General features: G+C 51.7%; 1 protein-coding gene across 3 annotated transcripts; it reads left to right on the forward strand.

The window, feature by feature from the left end:
* Positions 1 to 109: 109 nt before the first annotated feature.
* Positions 110 to 18,703, forward strand: DFFB (DNA fragmentation factor subunit beta). 3 transcript variants are annotated; one of them, XM_036882762.2, is made up of 7 exons: positions 110 to 467; positions 1,531 to 1,657; positions 11,466 to 11,654; positions 12,511 to 12,590; positions 14,362 to 14,532; positions 16,124 to 16,224; positions 17,517 to 18,703. In XM_036882762.2, exons 1-7 carry the CDS (start codon positions 345 to 347, stop codon positions 17,743 to 17,745), a joined length of 1,020 nt encoding a protein of 339 aa, XP_036738657.2. In that variant the 5' UTR covers positions 110 to 344; the 3' UTR covers positions 17,746 to 18,703. The 3 variants fall into 3 exon arrangements, with proteins under 3 accessions (XP_036738657.2, XP_036738658.2, XP_036738659.1); XM_036882763.2 differs by lacking the exon at positions 17,517 to 18,703 and adding an exon at positions 16,670 to 17,510; XM_036882764.2 differs by lacking the exon at positions 11,466 to 11,654.
* The last annotated feature ends 2,209 nt before the right edge of the window (positions 18,704 to 20,912 follow it).

Consider the following 20,912-nt stretch of genomic DNA (forward strand, 5'->3'; position numbering starts at 1 on the left):
CGAGGTCCCCTGGGTAACACAGTTTCCGGGGGCAGCGCCTGCGCATTAGGTGGGGCCGCACCTCCGGGTCCCCAGGTCCCCTGGGTAATAGAGTTTCCGGGGGCAGGGCCTCCGCACTAGTTCGGGCCGCGCCTCCGGGTCCCGAGGCCCCCGGAGTGATGGAGTTTTTGGATACGACGCCTGCGCACAAGGCGGGGCCACGCCCCCACGTCCCCGGGACCTCTGGGTAATGGAGTTTCCGGGGGTGGCGCGAGGCCTGGGTCACCTCAGCGGAAGCCATCCGGCGCAGGGCCCCGGCAGAGCCCCGCGGCCTGGGTGAGGACGGGCCTGAGTCGAATCTGAGAATGTTTGAGGTGTTCCGGAAGCCCAAGACGTTCAAGCTGCGGGCCCTGCACAGCCAGAAGAAGTTTGGGGTGGCCGGAAGGAGCTGCCAGGAGGTGCTGCGGAAGGGGTGCCTCCACTTGCAGGTACCTGCCCGGGGCCGGGGCTGGGCTGGGTGCCGCCGGGGCGGAGGGCTCGTGCGCAGCGCGGCACGACCCGCCGGGGGGTTGCCAGGAGCGCTGAGCCCAGAGTTGGCTAATCCCCCAGCCCGTCTGCGAGTCTCAGCAGGGAATCCTAGGGTGCAGGGGGCCAGGTGCGCAGAATTTGAGAAGACCTCCTCGGACCCCGGCGGAGCAGGTGTCGGGAGCGGTGCCACAGCTCAGCAATGGCGTTAGTGAAGCCTTAGCCGTGTTCAGGTGCCGGCCCGCTTGGGAGACGCCTGCGCGAGTAAGAGGTGCTGCTTCAACCCCGGGGCTGTGGGGGACGTCAGCCCCACTCGGGATGCGGGGGTTTGTGGAGCGGCGCTGGGAGGACCCCTGCCTCTTCTGACCCTGCGGGTCCGGGCTGCTGCGGCCTGGGTTCCAGTGCACATCTGCTAATTCGCTGTAGGCGCTGGGCCTCTCTGGACCTCTAGCTCCCTTCCGTAAAGGGGAGGCCTCGGGCTCCGCGAGCCCTTCTAAATAAAGGCCCTCCCACCGATTTCAGCTGTCATTCTTACGCCTACTGTATTTGTTGTCTTGACTGGGCAGGTGTGCACATGTGTGAGGGGTGAGGAGTTGCCATAAAAATTCATAAAACTCATCAGGGTCTAGCAACGGAGAACCAAACCTCAGAAAACACTTCTGCAGACTGAGGCAGTGAGTCATTTTCCGTAAGCCGGTCTCCTTAATTAATTGGTGCATTCAGTGGGTGTGTCCGGCACCCTGTCCCGCGGTGCGCCCTCACTGATGGGGATACATTACAGGCTTATGGAAGCAGTCAGGTGTCATTTTCAGATTTTATAACAACCTACAGCAGGGGCCCTTGTTTTGACCACTGTTTAGACGCTGTCTTAGGTGTTTGGCCCGGGGGACCCACAGGTGGCATCGCAAGCGCGTTCCTTAAAACCTAGCTTGTGCTTATTTGCGAGGTCTGCAGATGGAAAGACCTCACCAAGGGCGGCCGCCTGAGAGGATGCGTCAGCATCCCACCCTGCTTGCCTCTCTGCAGCTCCCCGTTGCTGGCTCCCACCTGTGCCTCTATGAAGATGGCACGGAGCTGACTGAAGACTACTTCCGGAGCGTCCCTGACAACTCAGAGCTCCTGCTCCTCACTTCGGGCCAGACCTGGCATGGCTGTGAGTGGCTGGGACCTGGGAGAGAGGCAGGGAAGCTGGTGTGGCTTTGGAGGTGCCAAGGGCCTGCCTGGGGAGTGGGGTCCCCTCTTGCTCTGAGCTCTAAAGGGGGAAGCCCCTGGGTGGCAGAGCTTAGATAGCAAAGCCCTCAGACCTGTGTCCTGGAGCCCGGTAGTCCAGGTGTTATTTTCCGTGTCTTTTTTTCTCTTCTAAGTCATTTTGTTTTGTATTTGTTCATTTGAGGTTCTGTGTAACTCCCCTGGGCAGAGGGTGGGATCTGGGGTCAGGCTCTGCACAGGTCTGTGGCTCAAGGAGTGCCAGAGAGTGACGCTGTCCCGTATGCTGGGCTGGGCAGCTTTCTGAGGATCACTCATGTGGTGCCCACTGTCTGTTCCCTGGTCGCTGTCTGCTGGCACGCTGTCCTCAGGGCTCTGTTGGGGACCTTGTCAGAGCAAGTGCTTTCAGAGGGGTGTCCTCTGGGGTGTCTGCCTTGAGGAACCAGTGGGACTCTACACTGGGGCCTTAGACCAATGGCAAGGTGTGTGCCCTGGCTGTGGGAGAGTCGTCGGCTCTTGTGCAAAGGGGCTTATGTTTCAGGAGGAGCTCCTGGTGCTCCAGAAAGGAGTTCCAAGGACGGAGGTGGTCCTGCCTCCTCTGCTGAAGGAGCAGAAAGAGAGGAGCCCACAATCCCATACGTGTGGCCTCACCCATGGCTTGGACTCTGCTGTCTGCAGTGAGGGGGGCACGTCTGTGTGTGCTTGATGTTGCACCATAGCGACCACTGGCCCTTTTGCTCGGTATACTTCCTTTTTTTGAAAAAAGGTTAAACAGTTTATTTCAACTAGCAATGGATTCATAGGAAGTTGGGAAGATAGTGAAGAAGGTCCTGTGTACCCTTTTCCCATTCCCCCCAAAGGTGGCAGCTGACAGTTTAGGGCAGAATCCAAACCAGGAGACTGACTGTGGTCCAGTGTGTGTGGCTCTGGGTTATCTTCTCTCTGTGTGTGTTCAGGTAGCCACCACTGCAGTGGACACAGAACTATCCAATCTGCCACCAGAGTCCCCTCACGTGTACCCCTCTATGGTCATGCCTGCCCATCCCACCACTGCTAAGCCCTGGCAACCACTGATGTGTTCGCTATCTCTATAATGTTCTCATTTGGAGAATGTTAGGCAAATGGAATCACACAGCATATGATCTTTTGAGCTGGGCTTTCCTCGTTGGGCAGAAGGCCCCTGAGGTCCATCTGAGTGTTGTGGGTACAAGTGGGCATCACTTTTTACTGCTAGTGGCATTCCATGGTGCAGCAGTGTCAGTCTGTTTTACCATCCACCAAGTGGGATGTTTTAGTTGTGTCATTTTTGCCTGTTAACATATAAAGCTCACATGGCCTGTTGTATACTGGTTTTTGTGTGGACATAAATTTGCATTTTTTTGGAATAGAAGCCCAGGGGTACAATTGCTGGGTTGTATGGTAAGTGTATGTTTAGTTTTGAAAGACAAGGCTGTCCATTCTCACCAATTCTATTTAACACTGTACTGGAGGTTTTACCCAGGGCAGAAAAGGTGCTGGCAAGGAAGGTTACAAGATTGAAGATACAAGATTAGTACACAAAACCTGTTTTATTTCTATATATCTGCAATGAATAATCCAAAAATGAAATTAAGGAAACAATGCCATTTATAGTATCAGTAAAAGTATAAAATACATAGGGATGATGTAACAAGAGAAGTGCAAAAAGTTTACTTTGAAGACTACAAAACATTACTGAAAGAAATTAAGGATCTAAGGAGGTCAGAAAGCATCCATCCTAAGTCCACGGGTTGGAAGGTTAACATTGTTAATACTCTTCAGATTGAGCTATAGATCAGCACAGTCCCTGTCAGAATCCCTGCTGGTTCCTTTGCAGAAACTGACAAGCCGATTCTAATCCATAATTTGTAAGTAATTGCAAGGGACCCAGAATAGCCAAGGCTATCTTGAAAAAGAACACAGGAGGAGGACTCACACTTCTCAACTCCAGAGCTTACTACAAAGCAATGGTTCATGCAGATCAAATCTACAGTGAGATGCCACCTCCCACCTTCAGGGTGACACCAAGTGCTGGTGAGGAGATGGGAGGCTGGCACCCTCAATCGTCCCTGGGGATTTAAAGCGGTGCTGCAGCTTTGGAAAACAGTTTGGTGGTTCCTCAAATGACTAAACAGAATCAGCACATGACCCAGCCATTCCATGTCTAGGTATATACCCAAGAAATGAAGTACATGGCCACAAAAACCATGTACATGAATGTTTATAATGTTTTATTCGTAATGGTCAAAAGGTAGAAACAGCCCAGATAATACCCATGGGTAAACAAATGGATAAACAAAGCATTGGACTCATGCCATGGAGTGTTATTTGACCTTGAAAAGGAATGACTGAAGTACTGACACACTACAACATGGATGACCCTTAAAATCATTAAGTGAAAGAAGCCAGACATGAAAGACCATATAATATGATTCCATTTACAGTGAAAAGTCCAGAACAAAGAGGTCTACAGAGACAGGAAGTAGATTAGTGGTTGTTCAGGGCTAGGGTGGGGAGATGCGGGGAGGGAGCTGAAAGCTGAGAGTATGGGATTTCTTTCTGAGGTGATGAAAATGTTCAAAAACTGAATGTGAAGATGGTTGTACGGCTGTGAATTTACTAAGAAACACTGAATTGTACATTTCAAATGGGTGAATTGTAAGGAATGGGAATTACATCTTAAGAAATAAGACATGAAAGATGGCGGCCTGAGAGGTGGGACAGAGGCTTCCTCCTAAAACCGCTATAACACGAAAATACAATTAATACAACTAATCCTGAGAGAGCAACAGGAAACAGGACTGCACCAGACTGCACACACCTGGAGAAAAGAGCAGACCTCACGGAACAGGGTAATGTACCAAAGTTGTGGCCTGGTGGGGCCAAAGCCCTTCCCCCACCCCAGCCCACTGGCGGGAGGAAGAGAAACGGAGCAGGGAGGGAGTGGAGGCCTGGGACTGCTGAATACCTAGCTCCGGAGATCTGCTCTGGGAGCACAAACCTACATTTCATGGTGCTTTCATGAGACTCTCGTGATTACGGGGTTGGAAAGCTAAGACAGGTAGAATTCCTGGAGAGACTGAGATTCCAGCCACTTGTGGAAAGCAGGGATCCATATCTGGCTGCTCTGGGACAGAAGCTTATACCTGTGTGCCCGGCCCACTGGCTCAGGCAGTGGAGACAGACACAGCAGCCGGGAGGCGGGGAACAGCTCTTTCCTACCCCCAGTACCGCTCCCCTGTGACCCCGACGTTGCTTCAGGGGCCCAGCAGCTCCGGAATAGAGGTTCTGGACACTAGAGGGCGCCATATACAAGCATGAAACGCCAAAGGAACCTTGTCCAGAGTAAAATTAATATAACCACTGAGAAAGATGACATGAACCTCATGACCCTTACTGAAAGGGAGTTCAAAATAAAAAATGATTAACATGCTAATGGAGGTATGGAAAGATATTCAAGAACTCAGGAATGAATTCTGGTCGGAGATCCAATCGTTGAAGAGCACAATGGAGGGTATTAAAAGCAGGTTGGATATGGTGGAGGAGACAATAAATGAAATAGAAACTAGAGAAGAGGAATACAAAGAAGCTGAGGCACAGAGAGAAAAAAGAATCTCTAAGAATGAAAGAATATTGAGAGAACTGTGTGACCAATCCAAACGGAACAAATTTGCATTATAGGGACACCAGAAGAAGAAAAGGGAGAGAAAGGGATAGAAAGTGTCTTGGAGGAGGTAATTGCTGAAAAAGTTCCTAAGCTGGGGAAGGAGATAGTCTGTCAGGCCATAGAGATCCACAGATCTCCCAACACAAGGGACCCAAGGAAGACAACACCAAGACATATAGTAATAAAAATGGCAAAGATCAAGGATAAGGACAGACTGTTAAAAGCAGCGAGAGAGAGAAATAAGATCGCATACAAAGGAAAAACCATCAGGCTATCATCAGACTTCTCAGCAGAAACCTTACAGGCCAGAAGGGAGTGGCATGATGTATTTAATGCAATGAAGCAGGAGGGCCTGGAACCAAGATTACTTTATCTGGCAAGATTATCATTTAAATTTGAAGGAGCGATTAAACAATTTCCAGATAAGCAAAAGCTGAGACTATTTACCTCCCACAAACCATCTCTACAGTTTATTTTGGAGGGACTGCTATAGATGGAAGTGTTCCTAAGGTTTAATAGCTGTCACCAGAGGTAATAAAACCACAGTAAAGAAAGTAGAACAGCTAATTACTAAGCAAATGCAAAATTAAATTAACTATCCCCAAAGTCAATCAAGGGATAGACAAAGAGTACAGAATATGATACCTAATATATAAAGAATGGAGGAGGAAGAAAAAGGATGAGAAAAAAGAACCCTTAGACAGTGTTTGTAATAGTATATTAAGTGAGTTAAGTTAGACTCTTAGATAGTAAGGAAGTTAACCTTGAACCTTTGGTAACCATGAATCTAAAGTCTGCGATGGCAGTAAGTGCATACCTATCGATAATCACCCTAAATGTAAATGCACTGAATGCACCAATTAAAAGACATAGTCACTGAATGGATAAAAAAACAAGACCCATCTATATGCTGCCTACAAGAGACTCACTTTAAACCCAAAGACATACACAGACTAAAAGTGAAGGGATGGAAAAAGATATTTCATGGAAGTAATAGGGAGAAAAAAACCAGGAGTTGCAGTACTTGTATCAGACAAAATAGATTTCAAAACAAAGAGAGTCACAAGAGACAAAGAAGGACATTACATAATGATAAGTGGTCAATCCAACAAGAGGATATAACCATTATAAATATCTGTGCTCCCAACACAGGAGCACCTACATATGTGAAGGAAATACTAACAGAATTAAAAGGGGAAATAGAATGCAATGCATTCATTCTGGGAGACTTCAACACTCTACTCACTCTGAAGGACAGATCAACCAGACAGAAGATAAGTAAGGAGACAGAGGCACTGAACAACACAATAGAACAGATGGACCTAACAGACATCTACAGAACTCTCCACCCAAAAGCAGCAGGATACACATTCTTCTCAAGTGCACAGGAACATTTTCAAGAATAGATCATATATTAGGCCACAAAAAGAGCCTCAGTAAATTCAAAAACACTGAAATTGTACCAACCAGTTTCTCAGACCACAAAGGTATGAAACTAGAAATAAATTATACAAAGAAAATGAAAAATCCCACAAACACATGGAGGCTTCATAACATGCTCCTAAATAACCAATGGATCAATGACCAAATAAAAAAAGAGATCAAGCATTATATGGAGACAAATAACAACAATAATTCAACACCACAAAATCTGTGGGACGCAGCCAAGGCCGTGCTAAGAGGAAAGTATATTGCAATACAGGCCTACCTCAGGGAAGAAGAACAGTCCCATATAAGCAGTCTAAACTCACAATTAATGAGACTAGAAAAAGAAGAACAGATGAGGCCCAAAGTCAGTAGAAGGAGGGACATAATAAAGATTAGAGCATAAATAAATAAAATCGAGAAGAATAAAACAATAGAAAGAATCAATGAAAGCAAGAGCTGGTTCTTTGAGAAAATAAACAAAATAGATAAACCCCTAGCCAGATTTATCAAGAAAAAAGAGAGTCTACAAAAATAAACAGAATCAGAAATGAGAAACGAAAAATCACTACAGACACCACAGAAATACAAAGAATTATTAGAGAATACTATGAAAAATTATATGCTAACAAACTGGATAACCTAGAAGAAACGGACAACTTTCTAGAAAAATACAACCTTCCAAGGCTGACCCAGAAAGAAACAGAAAATCTGAACAGACCTATTACCAGCAATGAAATCAAACTGGTAATCAAAAAACTACCTAGGAACAAAACTCCTGGACCAGATGGCTTCACTGCTGAATTTTATGAAACATTTAGTGAAGACCTAATAACCATCCTCCTTAAAGTTTTCCAAAGAGTAGAAGAAGAGGGAATAGTTCCAAACTCATTCTATGAGGGCATCACTCTAATATCAAAACTGGGCAAAGATACCACACAAAAAAAGAAAATTACAGACCAATATCCCTGATGAAAATAGATGCAAAAATACTCAACAAAATATTAGCAAACCAAATTAAAAATACATCAAAAAAGATCATCCATCATGATCAAGTAGGATTTATTCCAGGGATGCAAGGATGGTACAGCATTCGAAAATCCATCAACATCATCCACAACATCAACAAAAAGAAGGACAAAAACCACATGATCATCTCCATAGATGCTGAAAAAGCATTTGACAAAATTCAACATCCATTCATGATAAAAACTTTCAACAAAATGGGTATACAGGGCAAGTACCTCAACATAATAAAGGCCACATATTACAAACCCACAGCCAACATCATACTTAACAGCCAGAAGCTGAAAGCTCTTCCTTTAAGATTGGGAACAAGACAAGGCTGCCCACTTTCCCCACTTCTATTCAACACAGTTCTGGAGGTCCTAGCCACAGCAATCAGACAACACAAAGAAATACAAGGCATCCAGATTGGCAAGGAAGAAGTTAAACTGTCCCTGTTTGCAGATGACATGATATTGTACATAAAAAACCCTAAAGAATCCACTCCAACTACTAGATTTAATATCTGAATTCAGCAAAGTTGCAGGATACAAAATTAATACACAGAAATCTGTGGCATTCCTATACACTAACAATGAACTAGCAAAGAGAGAAATCAGGGAAAAAATTACATTCACAATTGCATCAAAAATAATAAAATACCTAGGAATAAACCTAACCAAGGAAGTGAAAGACCTATACTCTGAAAACTACAAGACACTCATGAGAGAAATTAAAGAAGATACCAATAAATGGATACACATCCCGTGCTCATGAATGGGAAGAATTAATATTGTCAAAATGGCCATCCAGCCTAAAGCAATCTATAGATTCAATGCAATTCCTATCAAACTACGAACAGCATTCTTCAATGAACTAGAGAAAATGGTTCTAAAATTCATATGGAACCACAAAAGACCTCAAATAGCCAAAACAATTCTGAGAAGGAAAAATAAAGCTGGGGGCATTATGCTCCCCAACTTCAAGCTCTACTACAAAACCACAGTAATCAAGACAATTTGGTACTGGCACAAGAACAGACCCACAGACCAATGGAACAGACTAGAGAGCCCTGATATAAACCCAACCATTTCTGGTCAATTAACATATGATAAAGGAGCCATGGATATACAATGGGGAAATGGCAGCCTCTTCAACAGCTGGTGTTGGCAAAAGTGGACAGCTACATGTAAGAGAATGAAACTGGATTACTGTTTAACCCCATACACAAAAGTAAACTCGAAATGTATTAAAGACTTGAATGTAAGTCACAAAACCATAAAACTTAGAAGACAACATAGGCAAACATCTCCTGAATATAAGCATAAGCAACTTCTTCCTGAACGCATCTCCTCGAGCAAGGGAAACAAAAGCAAAAATGAACTCATGGGACTACATCAAACTAAAAAGTTTCTGTATGGCAAAGGACACCATCAACAGAACAAAAAGGCATCCTACAGTATGGGAGAATATATTTGTAAATCACATATCCAACAAGGGTTAACATCTAAAATATATACAGACCTTACATGCCTCAGCACCCAAAAAGCAAATAACCCAATTAACAAATGGGCAGAGGATAAGAATACACAGTTCTCCAAAGAAGAAATTCAGATGGCCGATAGACACATGAACTAATCATTGGGGAGATGCAAATTAAAACCACAGTGAGATATCACCTCACACCAGTTAGGATGGCCAACATCGAAAAGACTAAGAACAACAAATGCTGGCGATGATGTGGAGAAAGGGGAACCCTCCTACATTGCTGGTGGGAATGTAAGCTAGTTCAACCATTGTGGAAAGCAATATGGAAGTTTCTCAAAAAACTAAAAATAGAAATACCATTTGACCCAGGAATCTCACTCCTTGGAATGTACTCAAAGAATACAACTTCTGAGATTCCAAAAGACAGATGCACCCCTATGTTTAGCACAGCACTTTTTACAATAGCCAAGATATGGAAGCAACCTAAGTGTCCATCAGTAGATGAATGGATAAAGAAGATGTGGTACATATATACAATGGAATACTATTCAGCCATAAGGAAGAAACAAATCCTACCATTTGCAACAACATGGATGGAGCTGGAGGACTTTATACTCAGTGAAATAAGCCAGGCAGAGAAAGTCAAGTACAAATGATTTCCCTCATTTGTGGAGTATAAGAACAAAGCAAAACTGAAGGAACAAAATAGCAGCAGACTCAGAGACTCCAAGAATGAACTAGTGGTGACCAAAGGGGAGGGGTGTGGGAGGGAGAGAGAAGGGGACTGAGGGGTATTATGTTTAGTACACATGGTGTGGAGGGTCATGGGGAGAACAGTGTAGCACGGAGAAGGGACGTAGTGGATCTGTGGCATCTTACTACACTGATGGACAGTGACTGCATTGGGGTCTGGATGGGGACTTGATAATATGGGTAAATGTAGTAACCACATTGTTTTTTCATGTGAAACCTTCATTAGAGTGTATATCAATCATACCTTAGTAAAAATAAAAATAAAAAAAAAGAAAAAAGAAAAAAGACACTGCCAGACTTGTCGAGTGGCTGCACCGTCTTACACCTGCCAGCAGTGATCCAGAGGCGCTGTGTCCCCGGCCCTGTGCCGGGCCCTCTGCGGCCCCTGCTGTCCCTATGGGGGGTGGCTGTCTCACTGGCCTGAGCTTGCTCTCCCCAGTGGCTAGTAATGTGTGGGGCCATCTTTCATAGGCTTATTACTACCTGTCTGTCCTTTTCATGAAGTGTCTCTTCATGCGTTTTGTCTGTTTGCTAATTGGATTGTTTTATAACGTTGAGTTTTGAGTTTTTTCCTAATTTAGTCTGGATGTGAGTCTTGTCAGATCTGTGGTTTCCATATTTTCTCCTGCCCTGTGTCTTGTTGACAATTTTCATCCTCCTAACAGGGTGTCCTGTAGAGAAAAAGGTTTTAATTTGATGAAGCCCAGCTTGTCACATTTTTCTTTTATGCCTCTGCTTTTGGGGTTAAGTCAGAACTTCCCCCTAAGCCCCAGGACCTCTCTGCATCAGTTGGTATTGTCACATGACTCTTCTTTAGCCTGTGAAGGGTGGATTGCGCTGAGTTCTGGACATGGACCAGCCTTGCGTCCTTGGGATGACCTGCTGGGCTGTGGCATGTGGGTCTTTGTGTACGCTCCTGCCTTCTGGGGGCCGAGATGTCGTGCGGGGCCTTGGTGGCACTGGTGGTACCCAGTGCCTGCTCACTGGGCCCGCCGCCTTAGGGCGTGTGTGCAGAGGCTCCAGGGGAGAGCAGTAAAGCACAGCAAGATCTGGCCAGTGAGGTCTAGGAGGAGGTCCCGAGACGAGGGAGGCTTCGTTTGGCAAAGAGGAGGCTGAGAGGAAGGGCAGCAACGTGCTTGGGTGGCGCTCTCGTTTCCCCAAGCATGTGCCACCCTCTCCTCATCTGTCCTCATGCACCCTGCGGGGCGGGTGGCCGTCCCGAGGCCCACAGGCACGGGCTAACTGGAGTCCGGGAAGGGACTGGGCCCGGGATCTTTCTTAGGTTTGGCCTCCTGTAGTGAGAGGCCGGGTCGCCAGGCTGGCAGCCCTGTCTTCCCAGCCCAGTGCTCCAAGGACCTGGCTTTTCTGTTTGTCCCCTCCCTGCCCCACCCTGTGGCAGATGTGAGTGACATCAGTCGCTTCCTCGGTGTGTTCCACAAGCCGCACGTGGAGGTCATCCAGGCCGCCCGGCAGCTGCTCTCTGGCGAGCAGGCCCCGCTGCGGCAGAAGCTCCTGGCCGACCTCCTGCACACCGTCAGCGGGAACATTGAGGCCGAGACCCGGGCCGAGGACCCCCCATGGTTCGAAGGTGCCTCCGGGTCTGGGGCTGTGGGACTGGGAGTGGGGGTTCCCTCAGGGCTGGACTTGCCTGAGCAAAAGTGGGTCTGTTTGGGTTCCCACGGCGAGGGGCTGCCTGACAGGGGACTTGCCTGACTTTGCTGCTCAGGCAGTCCTAGGACTGGCCTCTCTATCTGCATTTATTTTGTAATTGTGGAGAAGTATATATAAAATTTACCATCTTGGCTGTTTTAAGCGTACAGTCTGTGGTGGTTGGCACATATTCGCGCTGCTGAGTAACCATCATTTCCGTCCATCCACAGAACGTTTCCGTCTTCCTAAAATGAACTCTGTACAGCAGGCCCCCTTCCCGCCCCTGCCCCTGGCGCCCACCATCTTCTGGCCTGGACCGCCCTCCATGCCCCGCCTAGCAGGGTCGTCTGGGATGTGCCATGTCTGGCTTCTCTGCTCAGCATCACATCCTCCGGGCCTGTGCACCCTGCAGCAGGGGTCAGCCCCCTTCCTTCCAGCCTGGCTGGTACTCCAGCATGTGGGTGCACCACCTTTCCTGGTCTGTTTTTCCGTCTGTGGGTACCCAGTTGCTTCCACCTCTTGGACTAGCTTTTTAAGCCAGTGGGAGGCAACCCTAAGAGGCTGCAGCCCTCCTGGGAGGGGGCTCTAGGTGCCATGGGCAGAAGCCCCTCAGTGGCGCAGGAGGTGTTTCACGCTGCCGGGCCGGAGAACCCTCCCGGAGCAAACAGACCCCTGAGAGTGCGCGCACAGTGCCGTCGGTGCGTCTCTCAGACAGGCAGCCCGGCCTTCTCTGTCTGCCCACCAGGAGGATGGGCTGTGAGCCCAGCGGGTTTCTCTTCTCTTATTCCTGGCAGGTTTGGAGTCCCGGTTCAGGAGTAAGTCTAGCTACCTGAGATACAGCTGCGAGAGCCGCATCCGGAGCTACCTGAGAGAGGTCGGTCCCCAGGGAGGTGCTGCTGTTAGGAAGCTCTGGGCCCGGGCAGCTGGCGGCTGGGCACATAGAGCCGCTCATGGACACCTGCCTGGCCAGACTGCACCGCTTCCAGCTTCAGCGCAGTCAGCCTCCCCTGACCGCCATCCACGGAGCGTATGCGCTTTGGCATCACTGTGGCCCAGGCCAGAGCAACCTTGGCCCCCTCGGTTTGGCCCGTAATTCTCCCTGTGGGGGTGGAATGGAACTGGCCTTTGAAGAGTGTCGTGTGTCAGATGGTTCAGTTCTGAGAACTTACCCAGGTGAGCATCTCATCTTTGTCCACGTCAGCCATGGCGGATGCATGTCAGAGGCCAATCTGTTCCGAGTGCCGCGGCCCAGCGCGGGTCTGGCCTCCGAGAAGGGGAAGGGCTGGCTTGGGGCTCCTGACAGAGTGCCTTTCAGAGGCACCCTGAGCGATGGCGGGTCTGAGCTCCACCTCTGGGCTTAGCAGACTAACCTCCCTCCTCCAGGAGGCATGGGAAGCAGGCGGACATTGGTGCTCCGTGGACACGGCTCTGTGCTTCCGTGGAGAAGTCAGTCCTGGGTCCTGTGCCTCACGTGCTCTCTGTTCTGCTTGGTGTCCAGCAGAGAAGCAGACCCAGTGGGGAAGGAGCTGCTGAGGGCCCTGCCGGCTGGGTCTTTGTTTGCATGGCTTTACCAGTGGGTGGCCCCTGTGCAGCTCCCCTACAGTAGGACCGGGTCCCGGGCTCTGACCGCTGTAGAGATGCACACAGGACGTGCCAGTTCCTTGGAACGCCGGGGGCCCACGCCCAGGCCCCACGGCCCTTGCGGCTGCCTGGTCCACCCCGCCTGCTCCCCTGCCCTAGGTGCCCCCAGGGAGGCCTGTGGGTGTCGTCTGCAGGGGCCCTGGTGCCCGCGCTCCTGTGCTTGGAGGTTAGGCACGAGGCTGCCTTGTTCTCTTTGCAGACAGTCCTTTCCACCCCTTACGCCTTGACTCTCACGCCTGGCCACCACATGTGCTGGACTGAATTTTAGTATTTGTGGTGGGGAGCTTCCATAGCCACGTGCTCCACCGCAGGGCACCCCAGGCAGGTGCCAGGCCTGCCGCCTGGCTGCCTCCTCTGTCCCACCTCTGCCTGACCATGGCTGCCCGTGCCTGCTCCGGCCTTTCTCAGGCTCCTGTTGCCACCGAGAATGCTTCCGCACCGGCTGCCCTGGCCTGTGGCTCAGCTGGTGTCCCTGCTGGCATTCTCCAGGACGTCGCTCAGGCTGCTGGATGCCAGCCCTCCATTCTGTATTAACATGTCTGCTGCCCTGTTGCTCCCTATGGCATGAGACCCTGGGGAGGGGACAGTGGTCTTCCCACTCCTGCCCTAGTGGTCAGCACAGCCCAGGTCACCCATGGTCCCAGCCTCCACTGGTGCTCAGTGGGCAGCGTGGGAGGCGGACAGGTGATGGCGGCCACATGTCCCCTACTGGCCCATTTCCTGGGGTCTCTTCCCTTGTGGCAGTGGTGAGGGCCAGAGACGGGGCCACGAACCTGGGCTTGAGTTCCTTATCTGCCTGTGGCCCAGCCTCCATCTCATGGGCCCAGGGAAGCTTCCCGGGGTTGGGCAGCCATGGTCTGTGAACTCACACCCTCTGGACATGGGCTGTGCTGGGACCGGGTGGCGAGGTCTCTGAGGGCTGTGGCATGGAATGGGCTGGGAGCCCGGCTGTAGTTTTAGGGTGTTGGGGGCCGGCCCTCAGCAATGTCCCTGGCCTCTTCCAGGTGAGCTCCTATGCCTCCGTGGTGGACGCGGAAGCTCAGGAGAAGTACCTGCGGGTTGTTGGCGCCATGGGCCGGAAACTCAGGGCGGTGAAGTTCAATGGCAGCTACTTTGACAGAGGGGCGCAGATGGGCATCCGGCTCTGCACGCCCGAAGGCTGGTTCTCCTGCCAGGTGAGCTGCCTGCCGTTTGCCCTGGGCCGCCAGGTGCCTGCTGAGCTGCCTGAGGAGAGGCAGTAAGCACGCTCTGACCTTGGCCTGCCCAGGCCAGGCCGCGCAGGGGGCAGCCCTCCGTGTCAGCTCAGCGAGTGGGAGGGAGGGTCTTCCTAGCCGTGGCTCTCCAACTTGAGTGGTGCTGCAGTCCCCGAGGGCTGTAGACTGCCAGGCCCACCCAGAGCTCCAGGCTTAGGCGTCTTCTGCCAGTTCCCTGGCATGGCCACGGGAGCAGAGACCTCGCTGAGGACCATGAGGTGGGGGGACACAGTTGCACCAGGAGCAGCCATCTTGCCTTGGCACAGGAGGAGGTGATGTCCTTCAGGTGGAAAGGACATAGGAAGGGACATGGTAAGATACGCTCAGGGAAGGACAGTTCAGGAGCCTTGGAAAAGTGTCCCTGGGTGGGCTTCCTAGATGACAGCTCAGGGAGTTCTGGATGTGACATTCTGGGCTTTAGTCAAGCCCGATTCCCAGGGGTAGACACGCAGTCAGAGGCTGCAGGTCCTCTGCCACTGCTTCTGGGGGCTGGGGTTGCGAGTCTGGGGGCAGGAGAGGCTGCCCAGCGCCATGCCTCATTCCCAGCGCCATCCGGCTTTCCCTTCTATGGTGGGTCCAGTGTGGGCCAGCCGGGTGCTGAAGGCATCTGGGGCATTGCTGAGTGCCCGGGCCCCGCTGTGCTGTGCAGAGCAATGGGGCGCCAGGCTGCAGGCTGAGTTTCCAGTGACATCCCCCCCTCCACTGGCGGCCTTCATCGTGCCACTGAATGGTTACTGAGCAGGGCCTGGGAGTGTCACCTGAATGGGCCTTGTGTGTGGGGGTGACAAATATGGAAAACTTCACCTCGACCTTGGGAGGCTGCAGGTCTAAGGCCTGTCAGCAAGTATGGGCTTGGTGCCGAGAGTCTGTGAAGGCATGTGTGGGGTCAGCAGGAGGAGGGGTAACCCTACAAGGGGGTCAGCAGGAACTCTGGGGTGTGGGAGGCGGGCTAGCTGGGACCTAGGCCCCAGGGTGGCTGGTGGGTACAGGGGTGGGTTGGGGCTGTGGCACGTGACACTGTCCCAGCAGCTGCCTGTAAACTAGTGGCCGTGAATGTGGCTCAGAGTGCCCTCCACAGAGCTGGCTAGCCTCTATTTGAGAGAACCTTCTGGCCCTTGGGATTATAGGGAAGCACTGGGAAGGCACTTGGAGCTGTTTCACGGCAGCAGGCACTGCTGGCTGCGAGCCTGTGTTTGCCATGAGGGCGGTGCCGTGTGATCACAGGGGCGTGGGGAGGCCAGGGGGCTGTGCCGGTGGAGTCATGGGAGGTGCAGAGTTGGGAGGCTGGTATTCCTAACAATGAGGGAACTGACTTGTCTCCTTTGTACAATGTTGTCCTGGGGCTCGTGAGGGGAAGGGGCCATTGCAAAGGCAGAATCCCCACTGCCAATCAGCATGTGGCTGGTCAGGGATGGGCTTCCCTCCCAGGTGGGGCCCTCTCACCAGCTCCCTGGCCTGACAGGAGACCCAGGAGGGGCTCACTTGGTGGCCTGCACCTTGTCTCTTGGCCCAGGGTCCTTTCGATGTGGACGACTGTGCTTCCAGACACTCCATCAACCCCTACAGCAACAGGGAGGGACGGGTCCTCTTCAGCACGTGGAATCTGGACCACATGTGAGTGCGCCCTGCGTTCATGCCAAGAATCCAGCTCGCAGAGCCGGCGAGCACCTGCCTGAACTGGCCCTGCATGGTGTCTGAGGCTTGCCAGCTGCCCAGGTTCAAGTACTGAGCTCGTGGCTGTGGACCCCGATACGCTGGGGGTGCTGCCGGGCCATGCCACGCTCACACTCCTGACCTGAGTGACTGGGGGTCGGTCCCTGAGGCGGGTTCAACAGCAGCTGGGCCAGACCCCTGTGTATGTCTGGACCACCTGTGCTGGCCCGGCTGTGTAGGCATGTCCTGCCTCAACTGGGACGAGCAAGATCCTGGCCAGCAGGACTGTGTTATATCTGTATTGACCCATTCCAAGCAAAGGATGGAAGTGGGAACTTTTACTGTTTTCACTGAGACACTTTCCTTGAACATAAATTATATCCTTGCCTCTGCTTTTTGGGAACAGACCTTCAAACACCCCTAAAATGGCTGTATTGTTTTGGAACCAGACGTTCTGAAAGCGTGTAGATGTCACCTAGAGTGGAGGCCATGCCCCATGTCTCCTGACTCACCCCTCCCCGTGAACTGCTGTCGGAGGACTGACTGTACATCTGATGCCTGCTGATGTGTCTTCACTACACAGGCAGGTGTTCAGATGCACGTAGCTGGTGTCCTGCCTGGAGCAGTGCCCTGTGCTCTCCCGGCTGTGCTGAGCTGCGCGCTGTCTGTAGCTTTGGTACCTTCACTTTACCAGAGGGCTTTGCTTGAACAGACTAATTTTAACATCCATTTCCATCCTGGTGTGCCTTTGGGTCTCACCTAGTTTCCACTACCATAGAAATCCCCAGGGTGAGCGCTCACATGGTACGACCCGATGGCCTCCTGTCCCTGCCGTTAGGTGTGATTTGTGGACTGGCGGCATCTGGGGACTGGTCACAACCACAAGATTGCGAAAAGAATGGGACCAATCCAGTTAAAAAAGTGAGACAAGTGAAGTTGCGCATGTCAGACTCTGCCAGGCAGGCAGGGCTGGCGCCCAGCGGTGACACCTGCCAATCTTGTGAATGGGTGTCCCCACTGACAGCCGGCTCAGCCGTCCCCCCACGGCCCTGTCCCTGGGGTGCCTCCCAGTGTGGTTCCCTCTGGAACCTTAAGTCCTTCACTACTCCTGGAAACGGTCTACTGCTTTATCTTTTGCAAAGATAAGTGACTGGAAACCTATGTGCTTCCCCCGTGGTTTTACAGGAAATGTGCCTCAGTAGGTGCCTGTGGGGTTGACAACATAAGTGACCCTCTCGACCCTTTCTTTGCAGGATAGAAAAGAAACGCTGCATCGTCCCCACCCTGGCGGAGGCAGTTAAGGAGCAGGGAGGAGGGGAAGTAAACTGGGAGTATTTTTACAGCCTGCTTTTCACCTCTGAGAACCTCAAGCTAGTACACATCGCCTGCCACAAGAAAACCGCCCACAGACTCAGCTGCGACCCCAGCAGGATGTACAGACCCTGCACGAAGCGGAGGCAGAGGCGGAAGCGGTCCGCTTGACCAGGCACGTGTCCATGCACGAGGCTGGCTTTCCTCGGTGCCTGGCTTCAGCAGGTGCTTTTTCTCACTCCAGCAGTTCCTGCAAAAACTTTAAAAGGTCACCCTACAAATCCTGATTTCGGCACATTTCTGAATCTTTTTTCGGGGCATCTGAGAGCCCAGCTGCCAGAGGACAAGTTGGGAGATGATGCCTGAGGGGGGAGGAGCACTGTCCCGGTGCTCGGGGGTCCTCCCTTCCTGTGGTGGTGCCACTGGTGTGTGTCCTCATGGAGCATGAAGGGTGTCACGGCCACGCTTGGCCACTCATGCTCAAGGGTGAGCTGGCTGTGCGTCTGCCCTCCGTTCCCAGGGTTCACGGACAGTGCCCGGTGCTCCAGAGAGCGGTGACCCTCCTGAGATGAAATGGTGTACTCTGTAGGGAACAGACAGGGATTCGCCGTGGAATTGTTTATGACAAAAAGTGGCAGGTTTTCCAAATGTCTGCCGGGAGGGGAATGGCTGATTGTAGCATCTGCTGAACTGCATGAAATCGCTGTTTTTGAGGGTCAGAAATGGTCAGATAGCACCAATTTCAGGACTCAGCCTCACTCATCTCCTTAATGCAGAACTGTGTAGCGACTTCCAGCGTTTACGTCCAGAAATGGAGGTTGTCAAATGCATAAAGCCAGTGGCTCAGCTCTGCAGGGAATTGGTTTTTTGAGAAGCCATGGGTGTATGTCACATGTGTTAGCACACAGTCCACAGGGACACACACTGGACAGCAGTAATCCTGGGGGACAGGATGGGGCGTGACTGGATGACAAAGGGCTAATTTTCTAAATCGTGTTTTATAATACTTGAAGTTTTTGAAATGAGCATTTTATAATTTTTAAATGTCCTTTTAAAAATCAGTATTTGTAATGTTTGAGTTTTTACACTATTGTGTAATAAAAAGCAATAAAGATTTTTCAAAAATTGACATGTCAAAAAAGTTTGCACTCATTGAGGATGATGAAAACAAGGATAAAAATAAGGGGTCAATGATTTTTTAAGAATCAACCTGAATTGTTCCACTTTCTCCACTGAACATAGAACCATCTGGGAACGAGCCAGTTGTGTGGGATTTCAGGGTTCCATCTCAGCAGGTGGTGATCGGGTCTGACTGGGGAGTGCAGACTGGGGGAGCGCCAGGTGCGGGCACCAGGGTGCCTGGTTCACTCAGGTGCCCTGCCCAGGACTTCAGCCATCCATCTGTGCACAGAGGTGGCCAGACTGCGGCCTCCCAGACCCTTCTGGCTGTCCAACTGTGAGTTTAGGGATGGCTCTGCATCGTCCAGGGCCGAAGTGCCCCTCCTGGGTGTCCTGGGGCCCCTCCCTCCCGCGTGGTGGCCTGAAGAGCCCTGGGGACGACCTGCCGAGGGCCTCAACCTGCAGCGGGCAGCTCTGCTCAGTGGGCAGGGCTGCAGCAAGAGACCCCAGCCCTGCAGCTGCTGGGGGGGGGGGGGGGCTGGGCAGTCAGCCTCATGGGGAGCTAAGGAGGGGTGAGGGTACCAGGATGGGGGGCGAGGGCAGACACCTTGGAAGTGGAGGGAGGCCCGAGGAGGCAGCTGGCCATTCACAGAGCTGGGGGACAAGATGAGATGAGGCATGTCAGCCAGGGGCCACTGGGGCTGAGGTGGGTGAGCAAGGGGCGTTGATGAGGTGAGGCCAGGGGAAGGGTCTCCAGTCCCAAGTGCTCTGGGATCTCTGGAAGCAATCTAGGAAGGTGCTTAGCTGACTTCTTAAACCCCGGCCTTCCAAAGGCCTGTCCTGCTGCTTTCCACTGCTCCTGGGGGCCTGGGGTTCAGTCACTGATGGTTTGACCAGATAGTTTATGTGGGAATGCCTGTCTTTGTGCACCTTTGGCCCTGGGCCCACAAACCAGTGGCCTGCGGGGTAGGGGCCCTGAAGTGCAAGTATCTAAGGTCCTCAGTGCCTACCTGACTGGCCCCTGGATAGAACCCTGGACGCTGAGGCCCCAGGAGCGGTCCTGGTGGGCAGCACCTTGCACGTGTTGTCCCCATCATGCCTGGACAGGCTAGCCGGTTTCTCTGGAACCAGGCCCCAGGTGCCTTTTCCATCTGCTGACTGTGATCTGTGTCCTCTCCTTGTGATAAACCAGACTGTGAGCACAGGGCTTTCCTGCACTCTGTGAGTCTCCCTGCCTGGGGCTGGTCTCAAGGTCTCCAACACAGACATGCACGAGAGCAGGGGACACAGGAATGTAGGTGCAGGAGGGGTCAGGCACCCACTTCAAATGCTGGTGGGCAGAGAAGGCAGAGAGGGTTTCAGGTGGGGTGAGTCTAGTGTTTCCAGCAGGTCGTACTGCCGATGGTGCCCTGAGCTGGCGGTCTAGTAAGGCCTGCTGTGTGCTTCTGCACATGTGGGCCCAGAATGGGCCTCCGGGTGCTCCACGAGGCTCCTGCTTGCCACTCGGGTCCATGCTCTCTGTGGGACACCTGGCGTTTTCCTTGGGTAGCATTTTACTCCCAGGAGAGTAACCCTCAGGGATGTAGATTTGCAGCCTCTTGCCTTCCTCAGCATCCAGGAGATTCCATATGGAGTTTTCTGGACTTCAAAAGATCCTCCCCATTGCCGCATGAAACAACACAGCTTGGATTTGGTGGAGCCAGCGCACGCCTGGGGGACAGGAAGCCCTGCCGCGTCTTAAGTTGTAAGTTAGAGAGGGACACGCCTGGGCACTTGGGCCTTCACAGGACTGCCTTTTAGAGCCCCAGCAGACCGGGGAGGGGCTGCTCCCGGGTGGAGCTCGTCACGAGGGGAGGTGGAGGGCAGGGGCGTCCTGAGTACATGGTTTCCACCGCATGTTCTGATGGGAATGGGACGCACTTCTTCCGCTGGCGTGCTGATTCAGGATGACGCTCCTCGGAAGCCAGCCGTTGGAAAGACAAAACCTCCAATATGTGGAAGCTGGGCCTCCACTACCCCAGGGGCGGTTAGCAGTCATGGCTGCAGAACCTCACGTGGAAAGTTATTCCCCTGGCTGCCACCAGAACACCTTTAAAGGCAACAGTTCCGTGTATTACATGCAGAGTAGCTCATCAATCAAAACACCACAGAGTTATTGAGTCACGGAGGTTGCAGCTGCTAACGGGAAAATCACACCGGAATCTAAGAATGGCTGTGGG

The sequence above is a fragment of the Manis pentadactyla genome, chromosome 4, assembly GCF_030020395.1.
Source record: "Manis pentadactyla isolate mManPen7 chromosome 4, mManPen7.hap1, whole genome shotgun sequence".
Lineage (NCBI taxonomy): Eukaryota > Metazoa > Chordata > Mammalia > Pholidota > Manidae > Manis > Manis pentadactyla.